A 19,111-nucleotide genomic window follows, 5' to 3' on the forward strand; every position below is an offset into this window, starting at 1 on the left:
TGTGTTAAGGTAACAAGTCCAGGAAGGCAAGCAGAGGTTTACTGGTGCGTTTTGTACAGAAGCACAATCCGAAAGACTCTGGAAAATTGGTGATTGTCTCTTGTTTCACTGAATCGTGTAATAATGTTCAACTGTCGTATAAAAGGAAGCTGTGAGCGCAAATGTGGAACAACTCCACGAAAGAAAATGCACAAGAGTTTGGCCCAAGTTTGCGCTCAAACTTCTTTTTTTTATTTTAGATGGAGTCCTCGGCTGAACGACACGAAACGCGGGTTCTGCGGAGGTTGGTCGACGTTTGCACTCTTTGCTTCGCTGAATTTGTGTGTTTTCTACTTACAATCCCGACGTTCGGGCCCGTTTCTCCGATCGTAAAGCAACCAGTAATGGATTCCATGTCTTAACATACATTCTGTAATGATTAAACGGAACAAAATTATTCACATTATAACAGCAATAACAAGGCATAATCACATAAAGATAAAAGAATTAGAAACGCGGATAATCCACAATTATTTAAACCCAGTGGTCGGTAGTTCTCACGTGAGATCATTTCGTTCAGTCGAGGTCTCCAAGCATAACAACCAGAGAGAAAGTTACTTCGGCGGTGATACACAACAGATTCGGCTTTGTACTAGTGCACATGCACGATGAAAATGCCACGTGGTGATAATGACCGCGTGCTATTTTGCTTTTTCCGAATGCGACAAACACCTTCGCCCCCCAGCGCCGCTCGCGATGAAGCCACGCAGCCCGCAAAACAGTAGTCTGACCCACATAAAGAGGGTCTTGTGTCACCCGAGAGATTCAAGAGCCCCCAGAGGCGAGTGAAACTTATTCCGCTGCACAGCGCTACCTGGAATATCCGCGATTCATATCTGAAGTTTGCATTAAAATAACAACGCGTACGTGTTTCCTTCTTATCACGGGTCTGGGTTGTAGTCAAAAGTGCCGTGAGAGTGGGTAAATAAAGACTATCAGCGCCTTATCAGTGCCATCCTTCTGAGAACGAGGCGAATGTGGGGAGGAATCCGGTCAGCTGAGAGATTTCCGTGCCCTCGGCACTGCGACGCACAAGTCCAAGGGCGCGCTGAGCTGTGTCCTGGAGGGAAATCGATCTCATGGCAGGACAAGATAAACCGCGATTTTGAGGCATTGTTTCTGTTGAAACGGCGAACTGTATCCGGAAATAATATTTCTTTTTTTAGAATTATATGAGAAAAAACAAGTGTTCAGATTGCTTAGTCAAAAGTTTTATCTTCGGAGAGTAAATTATCTCTCACTTAGAATAAATAACAACTGCCTGACTCTTAAGGAAACCACATGGTGGGTAAATTTCGTAATAGAATATCCCCCGACAGCCCCCACAAAATTTCCCTATTGACTCATCTACTTTACAGCTTAAGAAAATGTGTCACTCTTCAGAGATGTAAAATTTTGGACCTAATAAAATAGGGGGTGACCGGAGGATGGAGAAAATTCCGTCATGAGAAGCTTATTATTTTGTATTCTTATCGTAGGCGTACAGATAAAATTCAACACGATGTGGAAATGTAGCACAAATTGTAGATATGAAGAATGCAGACAAGATTTAGGTCGGAAAACGTGAGGCAGTGTTTCTGAGACGTGTCGTTCTGCGAGAACGCGCTACGCCAACAGCTCCAAGTTAGGAATCACTCTGACAGGAATTTCCTTATTGCCTTCAAAACTACGTAACAAAATCCTTTGAAAATCTCACAGGAATAGATTCATTCACGTTCAGATCTTGAACTAACTCCCTCGGGCCAGAAGGTCCTGATGCTTCAACTAGGGCGACCTTGTGTAAGTCAGCTGGAAGATTCAAAAACTTGAAAGGATTGGCCGAACGCGCCGATCAGGACTCGCTGTGTTGGTTAGCCTCCGCTCGGCTGATGCGATCTGTAGTCTGCAGGCGCGCGGAGTTGCGCCCGCAGACAGGAAGACTCCTTCCTGGCCGTGTCAGACCCCGGCGTTGTTCCCGCGGAGCCTCCGTGTCTGCCCCGGCACGTAAGGTACGTGCACAGACCGCGTATTTGAACCCCGCGCGTTTCCTGTCGTCTCCAGGAATATAATACTGTGTTCACTGCCTAAATATTTATATCTGTGGAAAGAATACGTTTGGAGGTTTAATTTTTAATAACTACCGTGTACTTTATACGACCTGGCGGGACGGCAGTGGGGACATCTGTTAGGGGTCGCCGCGTCTTGTAGCCCAATTCGTTGCCACAATCCCGGGAAGGCGAGGAGGATTAGCTCGCTCCTGTGCTGAACCGGAAAGTCTGAAGATGACTTAATTTCGTCCTGGTCCTGGACACGAAATGTCGCCACCGTCGTAACATAAATTTGGGTTTTTCTGTCTGCCTGCAAATTTGTTGTACGCGTCGTACCTGTGCTTACAGTTCTTCGGACAATCGAAATCCTCAGGAGCTGCTGCTTTCTGAAGCTCGACCGAACTATTGCTGAATATTTCGTTGTTTTCCTCAGCTACACTAAAGGAATTATTCAAGGACAGTTTACTTCCTCCGCTGTTCCAAACATTGTAGCAGATACAGCGTCATTAAATAACTTAACCTCCGAATAGCGTCCTGTTTAATTAAAAAAAATTTTAAATACGATATCGGGGTTCCTCACGAAGAACTTATCACAAATGTACAGGACACAGAATAACACATAATAGTTTACTGATGTGCCGCAAGTTCATGTGTTTGTATCACATGCATTCCACAACCATTTTAATGTCTGGCCAATGTTCACACTCCCACGTTCAGATAACAATTCCTTTATTTAAAGAAAACTTTCTGAATGTCTAGCTTGAAGTACATTAAATTTCACCGACAAACCTGAGCGTATACCTCACATAATAGCCACGGTGGTCTAGCGGTTAGAACGCTGGCCTTGTAATCCTGGGGTCTCGGGTTCGATTCCCGGCGGTGCCCGAATTTATAACTTGTGTTGGGCAAGGCCGTGTGGTCTAGGCAACACGGAGTTTTCCTCCGTGGCATCCCAACAATTACTCCATTCACACACAGAAGAAGGCAATGGCAAACCACTTCTGGATCATCTGCCAAGAACGTATATGAACAGGTCCCAGTCCAAGAAAAGGATGGAAGGATCCTGTTCATATGGACCTGTCGTCAGACAGAACACTAAATAAAAATATACCTCTCATACCAAATTTCATATAAATTCGTTAGACAGTGTTGCAGATTAAGCGGTCAGGGCCACAAGGTCAGTTGGTGACGTGGATCTTCCGTCCGTCATGGGATATTGGCCATTGCACTGTCTTCCACTTACGCGTTAGTGTCCAATGACATTCCGTGCCAGGAGAGAAACTCCACGGATGTTTTCCGAGACACTTCAGTCCTCCGTTACCACACTCACGCACAAGTGACTGACTGACTGACTGACTGACGCCGAACGCTGGGCCGTGTCCCTTCGCAAACCCAATTCTGATCTCCCCGATACCTCGGGCGTCTGCCCCGCTGAAGCCGGCCCACGTACGGGTCCCGCGGTTAATTCACAGCCGACTGCGACACTCCGTCGTTTAGACAAGCTCTGGGCCGACTTCGCAAATAAACTCATGCCCCCTTGTTGTGTGGTTCAGTCGCCGAGAACCGGCGGTTGGTGACGGGAGACATTTTGACGTGAATTTTCCTGCACACAAATGTTCCGTCCCCAGAAGCGTGTAATTCCTATCCGGTTACAAATCTCCGTGTCTCCCGCAAGAATTGACACGCGAATTTCTTCCAGCAGAGACTCTTACGTGTTGTCGCGGCAACTGCTGACCTAACCTAACCTGTAACCGCCTCTTCGTCTGGCTTCCCCTGCTCTGAGTCGTCACTGAGAACACTCTGACGATGGCAGTTCGCGGAGCATTGCGTTCGGTGAGAAACATCTGAGACAAATCGTTCAACGTTTACTCTGCAACATTTGAGTTTTTCTGACTGCCCTCGATCCAGAGAACCAAGTCCTCTTAAATAATCGATCTAGAGTATCGAAGTTATCAGCATTTGCCTTCCATTTCATTGGTGCAATGCTGTTTGTTATTCAATCTCCGCTTTATTTACGACATTATTATTCTGAGTCGGATTGAAGCATCCTTTTCCTCGCCTTCAGAGACTCTTCTGTCTTCCTATTGTGTACGTTCTTGCACATCGTCGAGGATGTACCTTAAGCCGTTGTTCCTGTTCATTTCAGTGACTTACGTCCCTCATTTACTGTATTTTTGCCCGGAGTATTGAATTTTGAACTTCAGGCGTCAGAATTTCCGTCGAACGCGAATATAATGCTCCTGGTAAGTGGTAAATGCAGACGTGGGCCATCGCTTCGCGCACCCTGCACGCATCGCCGTTGCATTGGGATGCCGCACACACGCACTCCGCGATATTATCGGCCGATTTGCAATTAAAACGACGTGGCCGTCAGCGCTGTTTCCGTCTCACTTGAACGTGCTCGAGGATGACGTCAGTGCAAGGCAGGCGATGCGTAGTGACCAGCAAAATACATTAATTCGCTTCATTCGGATTTTGAATCCCTCTTCTGTCTTGTTCCTCTCCTTCGTCCTCATGTCTTGATGTGTCTGGAATTATCGAGTTTTGTCAGTGATGGCTTTGCGTTACGCACAGCGTACGTGACCTGCTGTGGGAACAATGCGTGCAGTCCGTCCATGGCAGAACGTGCCTTGTGCCCCGGAGTGCGTCAGACCGAGCTCCGAGTCCTCTTACGTTTCCACTGGCAGAAACCGCAATACGGAGATAATTGAATTGAATAATTGGTACTCCAGAAGAATCTTTCTGGAGTCAGCGAATGTCTTAAGCAACGACACATTCTCTCGGCAGACATCTGAAACGGAGAAAAGCTCCTACAGCTCGGGAAAAGGTTCATCAAAGGAAATCTTGGTCCTGGGAAGGCGTTCTTTGAGTCGAGATTTGAAGCCGGGGCCTCCGGAAGCAAGGACTACGACGTCCGGTTGATGACAACAGTGAAGTATAGACGCACGGGGGCCCAGATTCGGTCCTGGAAAGTCACGGTTTGTTCACGTATCCCGAGGCCCGTCCCAGAACGAAAGTTGTACCTCGGAGGCCGAGTCCTAGGCCGCCGACTGAACTCCTCCAGAGGCAGTGGGAAGAGCCCCGAACCCGCTGACACGTTCCTCGTCACCCTCGGTCCCCGTAAATCCTTTGCGGTCCCTTTTAAATACCATTAAGCTGTATAAATTCAACTACTATTATGAACTGGTTTGAATTTATTTTATAACTTGCATTAAATGTGTGGAACTCTGCGTCCTGTCGTCCGAATGATGTGATTTTGGCGACGTCTAACATCTCCTACTGCACGCAGATATACGATGTATAAGCATTGGATTTCTTAGTATCAGAGCTAGGCTTCCTTTCGCGCTAATTCTTTTCGAAAGTTCAAGACCAAGTTCAAGACCAGGAAAGTGAAACAGAAGTCACTACCCATAAAGAATGCTTGATAAGACGACGAATGAATACTCTCATGTCAGTGGTGGATTGCTCAATGGTAAAATAGAATTTAAAAAAATATAATTTCCTAGTAGGAAGATGGGACATTTGTTTTATAACTTTATCAGATTTAAAATAATTCTATTCCAAGTAAATACGACAGCCACACACACGATGGTGTTCCTTCGCTCTGTGACGTAAGGCAAACATTGGCTTCAGAATAAGAGGACTGCTCTCTCCTGCCTCCTTTCGCTGTTATCAGGCACACGAAGTCTTACCAGGAAAACTAGGCTAGAAATGGGGCAAGGAAGAAGGCTCGAATGATGTGCCGACAGCCTCAGTTCGACTCCAGATCACGTAAAAACAAGTGAGGAACTCAGTCCGACATAGGACGACAAAGGATCAAACCACGTCGACTGATACACCCCTCCCACCCTCTTGAACCGCTCTTGCCAACGACACGCGGTGATAAAAAGTTCTTCAGAGACGTTTTCCTGTGAAGCCTACTGAAGAGAAAGGATGCCACGAACAAGCCTCGCACCATCCACAACCTCAAAGAGAAATTAGCCCTGAAGATGGAGACAACATGTGACAGCGAAACGGCGTCACGGAGAACATACTTGAAATACAAGGCCGCCTAACGCTTCATGGCTTGATTTTTGATCACTAGGATAAATTTAATAAGTTATAATTTGATGTTCAGGTTATAGTGAGCTGACAAAGACGAGACACTCGAGAAATATTTTAATGTGCAGTTTTGCCTTCAGCGCAAAATTACCTGGAAATCTGTCGAACATGAAACATTGAGCTGTACAGCACAGCGAAACTCCCTGACAGTTTCTGGGAGTTATCCGCGCAATTTGACTCGACGAAGTTCCACCGCCATTTACCTGGACAGCGAAGTAACCGATACTCTGACGGTCGGTAACTTATTCAGTAATCAGTGCGAGGTTTTACTCGAGACATACGCGGCGACACTGAAGTTTCTTCGCAGAAAGTCTGTAGACGCGATCCGTCTTCGAAGCGAACGGTTTCAATTACTTTCTAACTTGATTCACGTTGCAAAGAGTGTCTGGGTCTGGTCGATGTTCACCAACGTTTCTGAGGTCATATGCCTACGTCATCAGGGCGTCACATTCATCGCCCTGATGACGGAGGCAGTATGACCTCTGAAACGTTGGTAAACATCGACCAGACTACACAGCGCAACAACCCAGAAGACAGAAATCTTCATACTCTGATGACGGAGGCAGTATGACCTCTGAAACGTTGGTTAACATCGACCAGACTACACAGCGCAACAACCCAGAAGACAGAAATCTTCATAGCGTAGATAACTTAGAAAGAATCGCCCTGATGACGGAGGCAGTATGACCTCTGAAACGTTGGTTAACATCGACCAGACTACACAGCACAACAACCCAGAAGACAGAAATCTTCATACTCATAGCCCTGATGATGGAGGCAGTATGACCTCTGAAACGTTGGTTAACATCGACCAGACTACACAGCACAACAACCCAGAAGACAGAAATCTTCATACTCTGATGACGGAGGCAGTATGACCTCTGAAACGTTGGTTAACATCGACCAGACTACACAGCACAACAACCCAGAAGACAGAAATCTTCATACTCTGATGACGGAGGCAGTATGACCTCTGAAACGTTGGTTAACATCGACCAGACTACACAGCACAACAACCCAGAAGACAGAAATCTTCATACTCTGATGACGGAGGCAGTATGACCTCTGAAACGTTGGTTAACATCGACCAGACTACACAGCACAACAACCCAGAAGACAGAAATCTTCATACTCATAGCCCTGATGATGGAGGCAGTATGACCTCTGAAACGTTGGTTAACATCGACCAGACTACACAGCACAACAACCCAGAAGACAGAAATCTTCATACTCTGATGACGGAGGCAGTATGACCTCTGAAACGTTGGTTAACATCGACCAGACTACACAGCACAACAACCCAGAAGACAGAAATCTTCATACTCTGATGACGGAGGCAGTATGACCTCTGAAACGTTGGTTAACATCGACCAGACTACACAGCACAACAACCCAGAAGACAGAAATCTTCATACTCATAGCCCTGATGATGGAGGCAGTATGACCTCTGAAACGTTGGTTAACATCGACCAGACTACACAGCACAACAACCCAGAAGACAGAAATCTTCATACTCTGATGACGGAGGCAGTATGACCTCTGAAACGTTGGTTAACATCGACCAGACTACACAGCACAACAACCCAGAAGACAGAAATCTTCATACTCTGATGACGGAGGCAGTATGACCTCTGAAACGTTGGTTAACATCGACCAGACTACACAGCACAACAACCCAGAAGACAGAAATCTTCATACTCTGATGACGGAGGCAGTATGACCTCTGAAACGTTGGTTAACATCGACCAGACTACACAGCGCAACAACCCAGAAGACAGAAATCTTCATACTCTGATGACGGAGGCAGTATGACCTCTGAAACGTTGGTTAACATCGACCAGACTACACAGCACAACAACCCAGAAGACAGAAATCTTCATACTCATAGCCCTGATGATGGAGGCAGTATGACCTCTGAAACGTTGGTTAACATCGACCAGACTACACAGCGCAACAACCCAGAAGACAGAAATCTTCATACTCTGATGACGGAGGCAGTATGACCTCTGAAACGTTGGTTAACATCGACCAGACTACACAGCACAACAACCCAGAAGACAGAAATCTTCATACTCATAGCCCTGATGATGGAGGCAGTATGACCTCTGAAACGTTGGTTAACATCGACCAGACTACACAGCACAACAACCCAGAAGACAGAAATCTTCATACTCTGATGACGGAGGCAGTATGACCTCTGAAACGTTGGTTAACATCGACCAGACTACACAGCACAACAACCCAGAAGACAGAAATCTTCATACTCTGATGACGGAGGCAGTATGACCTCTGAAACGTTGGTTAACATCGACCAGACTACACAGCACAACAACCCAGAAGACAGAAATCTTCATACTCATAGCCCTGATGATGGAGGCAGTATGACCTCTGAAACGTTGGTTAACATCGACCAGACTACACAGCACAACAACCCAGAAGACAGAAATCTTCATACTCTGATAACGGAGGCAGTATGACCTCTGAAATGTTGGTTAACATCGACCAGACTACACAGCACAACAACCCAGAAGACAGAAATCTTCATACTCTGATGACGGAGGCAGTATGACCTCTGAAACGTTGGTTAACATCGACCAGACTACACAGCACAACAACCCAGAAGACAGAAATCTTCATACTCTGATGACGGAGGCAGTATGACCTCTGAAACGTTGGTTAACATCGACCAGACTACACAGCGCAACAACCCAGAAGACAGAAATCTTCATACTCTGATGACGGAGGCAGTATGACCTCTGAAACGTTGGTTAACATCGACCAGACTACACAGCACAACAACCCAGAAGACAGAAATCTTCATACTCTGATAACGGAGGCAGTATGACCTCTGAAATGTTGGTTAACATCGACCAGACTACACAGCACAACAACCCAGAAGACAGAAATCTTCATACTCTGATGACGGAGGCAGTATGACCTCTGAAACGTTGGTTAACATCGACCAGACTACACAGCACAACAACCCAGAAGACAGAAATCTTCATACTCTGATGACGGAGGCAGTATGACCTCTGAAACGTTGGTTAACATCGACCAGACTACACAGCGCAACAACCCAGAAGACAGAAATCTTCATACTCTGATGACGGAGGCAGTATGACCTCTGAAACGTTGGTTAACATCGACCAGACTACACAGCACAACAACCCAGAAGACAGAAATCTTCATACTCATAGCCCTGATGATGGAGGCAGTATGACCTCTGAAACGTTGGTTAACATCGACCAGACTACACAGCGCAACAACCCAGAAGACAGAAATCTTCATACTCTGATGACGGAGGCAGTATGACCTCTGAAACGTTGGTTAACATCGACCAGACTACACAGCGCAACAACCCAGAAGACAGAAATCTTCATACTCTGTAGACGGAGGCAGTATGACCTCTGAAACGTTGGTGAACATCTACCAGACCCAGAAGACGGAAATCTTCATACTCGTCGCTGTGAGAACCTCAAATCTCAGGATGTACATTTCAATGTGACGCACCAGCTGACAGTCTGGCTAAGGCCTCTTTGTGTATTTTGGTTTGAACTTTTCCAGCGACTGTCTCCTGTAAACCGTAGACGGGCGAAGAATTTCCCGCGAGTCCTGAACAAGTTTTTCATCAAAAATTCGACAGACCGATCGAAATTGTCTTACCGCACACAGAATTTGGGTTTGGCGTGCCGATAATACGAGCACCGCGGACGTTTCAGACTCTCAGGCACGGTCGAGGCTCCGAGAGTTGACATTTTCTTGGACAGACGCGTTTGGAATAAGCAGTATTAAGCATGAGAACGGTCCACCGTACATTTTTCTGTGTTGTTCGTCAAGATAAGAATTTCTAAATCCGATAAAACATGCACGTGAGTTTAATCATCAGTATCGTATATTTTAAGTATTATTGGAAGATAAAAGTAGTCATAATCATCATCTGTTCCGGTCTTGTGGAATTATCTCCCAAGGTTTATTTTTAGGCCGGGTTTATCTTCGACCTTCCTTCGTCTTGATTGGCTGCTGACAGCCGTCATGGAATCCAAGTGCTTGCAAGCCTCTTCGCAAACCCAGCGTCGGTTACCTAACTGTAGCGAAGTCGCGTTTCCATCCAATATGACGCCGAATGGCGTCGCTGACTTAGCGCTTCTAAAATTCGACATAAAGCTGGCCTCTGCATTCAGTGTATTATAATAGCCAGCGTCCGTCCGTCCGTCCCAGCCTTGTTTCTCCGAAACGGCGCGCCGTGGAAGAATAACGAACAATAAAGACCGTGGGGCGAAAAATGCCATATTTTTTGTGTTTCGAAAAATCTGGCGCGGAGTTGAACGACCTCCCAACCCCCCGAGTAAAGTTGTGAGCGCAGTGAAATTTTTCTAAGTTATTTCGAAAAAACAAAACAACAACAACAAAGAAATATGACCAAATTGAGCAAGGAACTTATAATATTAAACACAACGTCTTTTGGAATGACAACCGCACGGACAGTGGTGCTGCGTTATTCAAAAAATTAGGCCCAGGAGTGTCCAAAGAAATTACTTAAAGCAACGCCGTAGAAAATATTATAAACACAAATTTGTTTTCTGTCCCAGAGACGCGTTCAATAATATTATCGGTTGAGTTTCGAAGTTCAAAACATTTATGAAGCGACAGGTTTGTCCAAAACGTCGAGTCGCATAAGGAAATTGTAGATAAATTATGTAAAAAATCACTCAGAGAGAAAATGTTACATGTATCTATCTAGATTCTGAAAATTTAAATTCAGACACCTGAAGATTACTTAACGGTGCACTGAATAATATATATGTGTTTGTAAAATAATTAAGTAACTCTGATTGGCAGACTGCTGAGCACCAGAAGATGTCTTTTATAACCGCGCACATATTTACTTCTATTCCTGGAATGCAAGCAACTTCGCCATCTATCGACGAAAGACTAAAACAATAATAGGAACTGATTATGTATCGATAAGTCTCTGTACTAAAGGCTCTCGACAGTAACAGAATAAAGATTTCGGAACTATCGAGAAAACTTCATTAGACGGTCAAAGTTCTAAATCTGTATTTTTCTAACCACTTTTATACCCGAAAAAATATGGCTGTTCTCAGCGGCAGTTTCATATAATTTAAATTCCTCGCCCGTGGAAGCCGCGATAATTAACGCTAATCGACCTGCGGGCGAGACCGTTCGATTTCGATTTCGATTGATGGTTCGATATTTAAATCAGCGCGTCGCTGGGCTCACGGCGTTCACAACTCTCGAGCGATATGACGTGACTGAATCTCAAATAAGAAGTTCGATTCATTTTTGTTTCTATACGCGAGTGAACTGTTAAGTCTTTCTGGATTAAAGTTGGGTTCATGGGACAAAGTACACCACACACTCCGGAACGTATCAAACGGAAATCTTTCTATGCATTGATCGAATCTTAACAACCAGCACAATTCTTTGCTTGTATACACATCAGCGAATCCAAGAAACTTTTAAATTTCCATCAGTTAAGTGACAGTTGAGTGAGAATAAGAATGTTTTCTGAGTGCGCGCGCCGGGCGGTCTGCTAGAACTTTATCGACGTTTCAGAGATGCTTACTGCTTCCATCTTCAGGGCGAAGAAGGCTAGTTAAGTATTTTCTGAGTAAAGAAAACAGAAATTGTGATGTCCGCTACACCCATTTTTCCCCCCAAGTAAATTATTAATAACTCGAGCTCAGTAACCGCAATCAATTTGAGCGCCGACCGTGAATTCTATTAAAAGTTTCACTCACTAGCTAACCTACGTTTGAGACAACCCTCCAAGTTTTGAATATTAAAAGATGCAAACTACTCCCCGTGTTGTGTCGGAGGTGGAGCTGACTGAACTGGGCGGCTGTCACGTGCAAACATTCGCCTCTTTCGCTCCCGTGTGCACGTAATTGCGACTGATTGAATATCGCAGAAGCAAACATCGTAAAATTCAGCCCCTCGCTCGGTCGGACGCACCTCCCCGAGTCATTAACATCCCCTGGCCCACAGCAAAGCTTCTGATGTCTTCCTGCTTCGTAAATATAGACCACTCTTTCATTCCTCCGTTTGCCTCAATGTCCGAACCGCCTCTGTTCCTCCGTGTACGAATACGCGACAATACCCTATTGTTTCAAAATGCATAGAGCGATTGCCCGCCCTTGATTCCGCGCTCGGAGCAGTAGCCGTCTCCTTCCCATTCCCTTCGTGTCCCGTGATGCGTTTTCGTTGAACTTCCTGGGGTGCCCTGCCCCTCCAGTCCTCAATGAAACTGTTGACCTTGGCATGGCGCACTGGACCCCGTCCATCTGGGTGACCTCTCTCCTCCGTTCACTTCGTGTGGGCTGACGTGGGCCGCCATCGCATCCGACCAAACGCTCCGAGGCCGATACATTCTTTTCTCGCGCGTTCACTTTCACTCCGGGTACAAACGTCGACGTTTTCTTCAGGTTAACTCCAGTGACGGTAAAGTTTTACGTATTTTCCCTCATTTGAAACAACCGCCTCTTTTCCAACAGATCATTTACAATATTTTGTTTTAACTTCCTCTCCGATTTTGTCTAACCTCTGCTCTTTAAACATCAACAAGTAAGTCCATTATCAATATCGCAGTTTCACGTTCCGTCCGCTTTAATCACCAGGTGTGGGATGCAGAGACGCACGGCTCACAAGACGGAGAACGCCTTTTGGGTACTGCGAGGCAGCAAACTACTGAGTTGGTCCAGCCACCGGGTCGCCATCTTCTGTGACGTCATACGTTCTCATCGCAGTCGTAAGTTGAGCGACTCTTTATTTGTGAATGCATCGCTACTTCAAAACAGCGTCACTTCAGAAAGCGTGTATCGGAATGCGAAACCGTGCGTTCGCCGTCAGAACGGCTGTGGGTTCTCGCGAACCGTACGGTTCCACAGTTCAAGACATTCATTCCTCGGCTCATTTCAATAGCGCAATATATTTCAGCCTTTGTTTGTCCTTGATCCGGGCTGTTACTCCACCACGAGACAGTCTCCGGCAAACCAGAGCCTGTTTTGACACCAACAGGTTTCCAGCGCCTGCAGGCACGCACTGCTCGGTTCGAAACCCGTGGCTTGTCAGGGGGGCTTGTACCCAAACCTCATTTCGGGTGCCGTTCTCTTAAACTGACACGACCCGAGCGTTTCGCGTTAGGTAGGCAGATCGGACGGATTAGATTCGTAAAGACGTAATATCAGCAACTCAAAGATCATTGGACGGCTTCGTGAATGCGTTGCAAATATTTGCATCACATTTATAGTTTCCTCTATCGCACACCGGTGTGTCGCGATGCTACTCGGCGGGACACTGTCTTACAGTGGCTAAAGTTGGAACTTAACAAAAAAAAAACAAAGTAACTCCCTTGTAGCAGAACCCACAGGTTCAACACCAAATCCCGTCAACGGCCACGATCCTGAGCCAAATCCATCCTTTTGCCATCCATTCAGTCCACCTCCCTAAGATCCATTTTGATATTATCCTCCCATCTCCTTCTTGGTCTGCCCATTGTTCGTTTTCCAGAAGGATTCCCCACCAAACCTCTGTATGACCCCTTGCTCCCCCCCCCCCGCAATGTGCGCTACAAGTCCAGCCTATCGGAGCCTCCAAGGTTTCACTGTTCCAGGTGGCCCGTACAATTCACCCTTCCTACGTCCAAATATCTTCCTGAGCATTTTTTTCAAACACTTGTAATCTTCGTTCTTCCTTCAAAGTAAGAGACGATGTTTCACAGCCATACAAGACAACAGGTAAAATTATTCTGTTATATATCCTGATCTTCAGTGCTTTGAGTAGCGAGCGAAATGAAAACAGTTTTCATATTGAACAAAAACAAACATTTCGCAGACGCATTCTACTCTTAATTTAATCAAGGACCGGAAGTTAAGAAACGGAAACCAAATTGAAGAGGCATATTTACGGAATTATATAAACGCATTTGAACCAATCTAAATACTCGCAGATCGCTGTCTTCTGAGTTGCAGCGCCGTGAAGTCTGATGGAAGTTCACCGACGTTTCAGAGGTCATTGCTCACCGCCGTAAAAACCCCGTGTCTTACTAATTTCTCGTAGTTTCATTGGCCAATGTACAGAATTCCCTTCTAAGTGAACCAGAGTTTTGCTTGATGTCTCAGAACAGCTCATTTCCAGCCCGAATCTTCTCTCCGAGGAACGCAAAATATCCGAACAGCATTTAATACGTCACACCGATCGTCCCCCAGAGACGTCACGTGCCTATGGAGTTAACGTTGGCAGAAAGAACGCTGGATAAAATTTTGTACGTGGCTGATAACACCGATATATCTCGACACTTCCCAAGAGATTCCTTGCAATGACCCGGCATATCTTATTCAAAATAGAATCGATAAGTTTCTGTTTCTCAAAACTTCCAGCTTGAAGATACTCCACCAGAATTTGATCAGCGCCTGGTGATTAATGACCTCACAGCCTCCCAGTAGCAGTCTGACCCTCGAAACAGCTGGGTTCATGTACTAATGGCTCGGCCGAGCGTTCCTGTCGGCCAACATCAGTGACCCCATGCATTTTCAGTAGCCAAAGAAAGTAATTCTTAAACCTATTCAAAATATTGGGGGAGGGGGGGATCTGCAAGGAGAACACGACTTGCATATTAACTACGTTCTAGGTCTCCCACCGTCGCCATAAATTAATTCATGCCTCTGTACATATCTGTAACAGGTTTGTTAACAAGGTCATTAATTTCGCCTTTCAGATACTTCCCTGCCTCTTGGTCCTCGAAGTCTGAATATCGTAACGTCCGACGCTGTCAATTTCCTATGGCCAGGGTTAGTCACCGGAAGTCGCTGCCAAGTACTTGGCACTCCGGCTTCGTACTCGTGAGGCCCGGATTCAAATCGCAGCAGGGAAATCGGTTTTCCAGTATTTTCACGATAATCCAGGGGTCGTGACTTATGTTAGGCCACGGCCACTTCCCCCTATATATTCTCATCACTTCGTTATTCACTCTCGTCGCCTCAGACTATTAGTAAAGTCCCATGGGGCAACTATCAAAGTTGGAAGTTCCGTGCTGTATGTTCGTTAACCAGAGTGTTTTATCTGAAGATGTAAACACGAAGGAATCTGACGAAGTTTTTAAATGAAAAGAACATTTCAGTACCTGGAAAGCAAGAAAAGTTAAACGAGCAATTTCTGTTGCCCGGAACTTGGCTGGTTTGTGATAAAGTCTGCGTGGTCAGGTAAAATACATGAAAGTAATTTGTTATTTCATAGCAACCGAGATAATATCGGAATTGGTGCAATATCTCGAAGATGGGACCATATACTTTCTGGTAAGCGTAAAACCAGAGTTTGTTTACCCAATGATCGTTAAATTGATGAATGTAACAACCAGAAACCCAAAAATATGCCACAAAGTAAATAAGTTGGGTTTACGAAAGGAAAGAAGGATTTCAATTGAAATTACAGACAATTACAGAGAATTAATGAGGAGAAAATGTTCACGATGGTCTACCGAAAGATGAACAAAGAAAATCATAGAGAATATTTAAAAATATGAAATTATCAAAATTAAAGCGTGGAAGACAAAATAATTTTGAAAAGTAGCTCAGCTCTGAGGAACACGAAGACGTCAGAAGAAAATGTATATAACAAATTTAAAATGTGATTTACGTAAGGTTAAACTATAGACAAGAAGTTTTGAAATGCTTAAATAAAGCTGTTGGGGATTAAAAAGAAACCCTCCGAGGATTAAAGGATCCGGGAAAATGAAACGCGATGTCTCTACAGCTCTCTAGAATTCCGACGCAAGAATTGTTTCGAGAAGAACGAGGGTTTTGTCAGAACGAAATGCGGTTAAGATTCCAGCAGAAAACAAAATAAACTCAGCACGGAAGGAAATCGAATCGAAATTGTTGAAACGTTTAAACGCATTGTATGTGAATATTTCTGTCTTCTGGGTTATTGCGCTGTGTAGTCTGGTCGATGTTAACCAACGTTTCAGAGGTCATACTGCCTCCGTCATCAGGGCGATATTCATCGCCCTGATGACGGAGGCAGTATGACCTCTGAAACGTTGGTTAACATCGACCAGACTACACAGCGCAATAACCCAGAAGACAGAAATCTTCATACTCAGCGCCCTGATGATGGAGGCAGTATGACCTGTGAAACGTCGGTAAACATCTACGAGACGCAGCGCAATAACCCAGAAGACAGAAATCTTCATACTCATCGCCCTGATGATGGAGGCAGTATGACCTCTGAAACGTTGGTTAACATCGACCAGACTACACAGCGCAACAACGCAGAAGACAGAAATCTTCATCGCCCTGATGATGGAGCCAGTATGACCTCTGAAACGTTGGTTAACATCGACCAGACTACACAGCGCAACAACCCAGAAGACAGAAATCTTCATACTCACCGCTGTGAGAACCTCAAGTCTTACGCATTGTATGCAGTTGGGAAAAATCCTAGGTGAATCGTGAATAGATTTTATCTGAAGCCAAAAACAGCATTTAGAGAAACGAAAAACAATATTTGTGGATTGCGAAAAAGCACATCGTATTGTACTGAGGTCCACATTAATGGCGCACTGAAAGGAGCAGCATTTTGGTTCAAAATTGCCTGCATCTCTGACCGTTAACTTATCACTAATGCGCGTCAAGGATGTCATTTGTCAGAAATTTTATCTGCTTAAATGAAAGAGTTAGAAATCGAGCCTAGGGGAATGGAAGAAATACAAACATCCAGCAGTAGTTGTTTAAACACACTCCTCTTTGTAGTCGACCAAGTAATTCTGCCACTTTCAAAGAACTAAGCTAAAAAAGAATAATAAAAGAATATACAAATATAATCACACGATTTTAGTTTAAAAATAAAATTCTATGGCATATTCTGAGCAGTAAAATTGATATTAAAATAAAATACCGCGTGTCCTTAAATTACCTTGGATGTTCAATGCCATATGAAAGAGAGAACAACAAGTCTTACAAGCGACCAGTATTCCAGAAAAACACTGGAAGAGAACGTTATATTCCGCCATCTTGAGCGACACTTTCCTGTTCGCAATAACAGCGAAACAAAAAAACGAAAATAACCGCTTATGAGACTAAATGAACGAGAATAACAGCGAAATGCACTTTGAAGAATCATAAAAGTATCGAGGACACACAGAATAAGTTAATACACTGAACACGTGTTGTAAATATTAAACCAAGAGGATTCAAAGTTGCAGAAATTCATACTGATGTTGAAAAACTACGTAACACACGGAGAGAGAGGAACATACGACAATCACGGATGAGACTTTTGGACGAATGGGGGTGTTTATTTGCCTCGAAATATGTGCCGGGCTGAAGATACGACAACGTTTGTAAAATAATCATGACGTCATTAAGTAATATGATACATAAGAATTTTGGGTATATTGTAAATTGTAAGCTCCACTGAAGCAACGTCGTTGTGAGTTACGATGAGGCTTAAATACGCAATTAAGATTTGTATCGACGCACTGGATTTGCGACCATCGCCAGGCCATACGAGTAATTAACCGGAGTTGAAAGCGGTTCACACCAATAAATAGGATGTCTTCCAGGTTATAGCAGACGTTACACTTATTATTTTTGGAATTTCTGCTGATTTGGGCCCGCAATTTCGTGAGACGCGACTGAACACAATATTATTACAGACTGACTGTTTCACAGCGTAGGGCAAATTAGCCTAAAGGGAAAAGTGGGTAAAATGACGCACCTACGTATTTTAAATTTAGCGCCTTTAGTTTTCTCATGTTGGTACTCTACTCCAGTTAAAGATGGCTGCTTTAGACAGTGCGGTCTTCGAGATCCGTGTGCTGAAATTTGTTTTCTGGTGTCTATGTTCCGGCTTTATGGTCACAGATTACTCGACTTAGTGCGTTCAGACTTTGTTACGAAGTAGTTAACTTTCATTGCCTTTCGAACTTGATCATTTTAATGTTCTGACTTCGATGCATTTACTGAGTTACATTACTCTGTTCTTGTGTTCAGCTGCTTTGTGCCTGATACATCGTAAATCATGACGCCATCACATGTTCTCTCATCTTTAATGGTAAACGCAATAGTGAGTAGGGTTTGAGTTATCGCCCTGATGATGGAGGCAGCAAGTACCTCTGAAACGTCGGTAGACTTCTACGAGATTACATCTTCATTCTCGCCGCCATGAGAACCTTAAATCTCGCTTTTCATTGCATTGTTCACAGTTTAACGTTATCTGACTAAAGGGGAATGTTTAAAGTCGGTTGTAGGATAAACTGCGTGGTTATGAAGCTCACTGGACCGAGTTCGAACCCCACAGCCTTGTGAAAAGAATATAAACTACTGATTAGTGAACAGGCGCGTTTAAAGTCTGTATTCGTACTTGTGAACCGATTTAAGGAAACGTGAATCAAATTTCAGTCAGCGCAAATTTGAATTAGATCCTTGGGATTCTTGTGGTGCACATAACCTGTAAGTGAAACGTGTGTCTTGGTTTGTGAACATGTTTTTGGAAATGTGTTTAGTGTTCGACACGAACTGTAGTTTAACTACGAACACTAAGAATGAAGAGGTGTGTGTACAGATTCGTCTAACACCTCGTGCCCACCCGAAATGATATCGCTCGGTGTCCCTGAAGATAACAGCGATGAATTTATTTATTACAGATGAAAATAATTTCACCTTTCACTGTCTCTGTAAGAAAATTGAAATGGCGGACAGAGTGAGACTCCCCGTGACCTAGGGTTAAAAATATATCTACGGGTAATGAATGACGCAGTCTCTAGACGGATCCCTGGCCGCCGTGTTTCAGATTATTATGCACATGCGTTGTGTTATTACGTAATTTTCGGACGTCCAAATCTCGGGCTTTCGACTTAAGACTCCTAGGTTTTGAGATGTTAACAGCCAGGAGCGTGGAATTCGCCGTCAAGCGAGCAATCGCGG

The 19,111-nt window shown here is 44.6% G+C and overlaps 1 protein-coding gene and 1 long non-coding RNA gene across 8 annotated transcripts in view; one reads left to right on the forward strand and one right to left on the reverse strand.

The window, feature by feature from the left end:
* LOC147872908 (uncharacterized) overlaps window positions 1-19,111 on the forward strand; it is a 297,959-nt gene that overhangs the window by 86,188 nt on the left and 192,660 nt on the right. For all 5 annotated transcript variants that reach the window (XR_015536700.1, XR_015536701.1, XR_015536702.1 and 2 more), the window contains exon 2: window positions 12,806-12,936. This is a non-coding gene — a long non-coding RNA (uncharacterized LOC147872908). The remainder of the gene's footprint in view (window positions 1-12,805; window positions 12,937-19,111) is intronic.
* The window catches only part of LOC110835043 (uncharacterized), a 30,834-nt gene that overhangs the window by 2,582 nt on the left and 9,141 nt on the right, over window positions 1-19,111 (reverse strand). Inside the window, exons 1-2 of one of the 3 annotated variants that reach the window (XM_087354490.1) lie at window positions 541-4,820; window positions 338-409 (exon numbers count right to left, since the gene is read on the reverse strand). The exons of 1 other annotated variant lie outside the window; for it this stretch is intronic. In XM_087354490.1, the coding sequence (XP_087210616.1) occupies window positions 338-394 (57 nt within the window). In that variant the 5' untranslated portion in view covers window positions 395-409; window positions 541-4,820. Of the gene's footprint in view, window positions 1-337; window positions 410-540; window positions 4,821-19,111 lie in introns of those variants that run through there. One more of the 3 variants, XM_087354489.1, reaches the window with a different exon arrangement.

The sequence above is a fragment of the Zootermopsis nevadensis genome, unplaced genomic scaffold (genome assembly GCF_977971745.1).
Source record: "Zootermopsis nevadensis isolate Lab colony 2312 unplaced genomic scaffold, Znev_1.0 Znev_ptg000023l, whole genome shotgun sequence".
NCBI lineage: Eukaryota > Metazoa > Arthropoda > Insecta > Blattodea > Termopsidae > Zootermopsis > Zootermopsis nevadensis.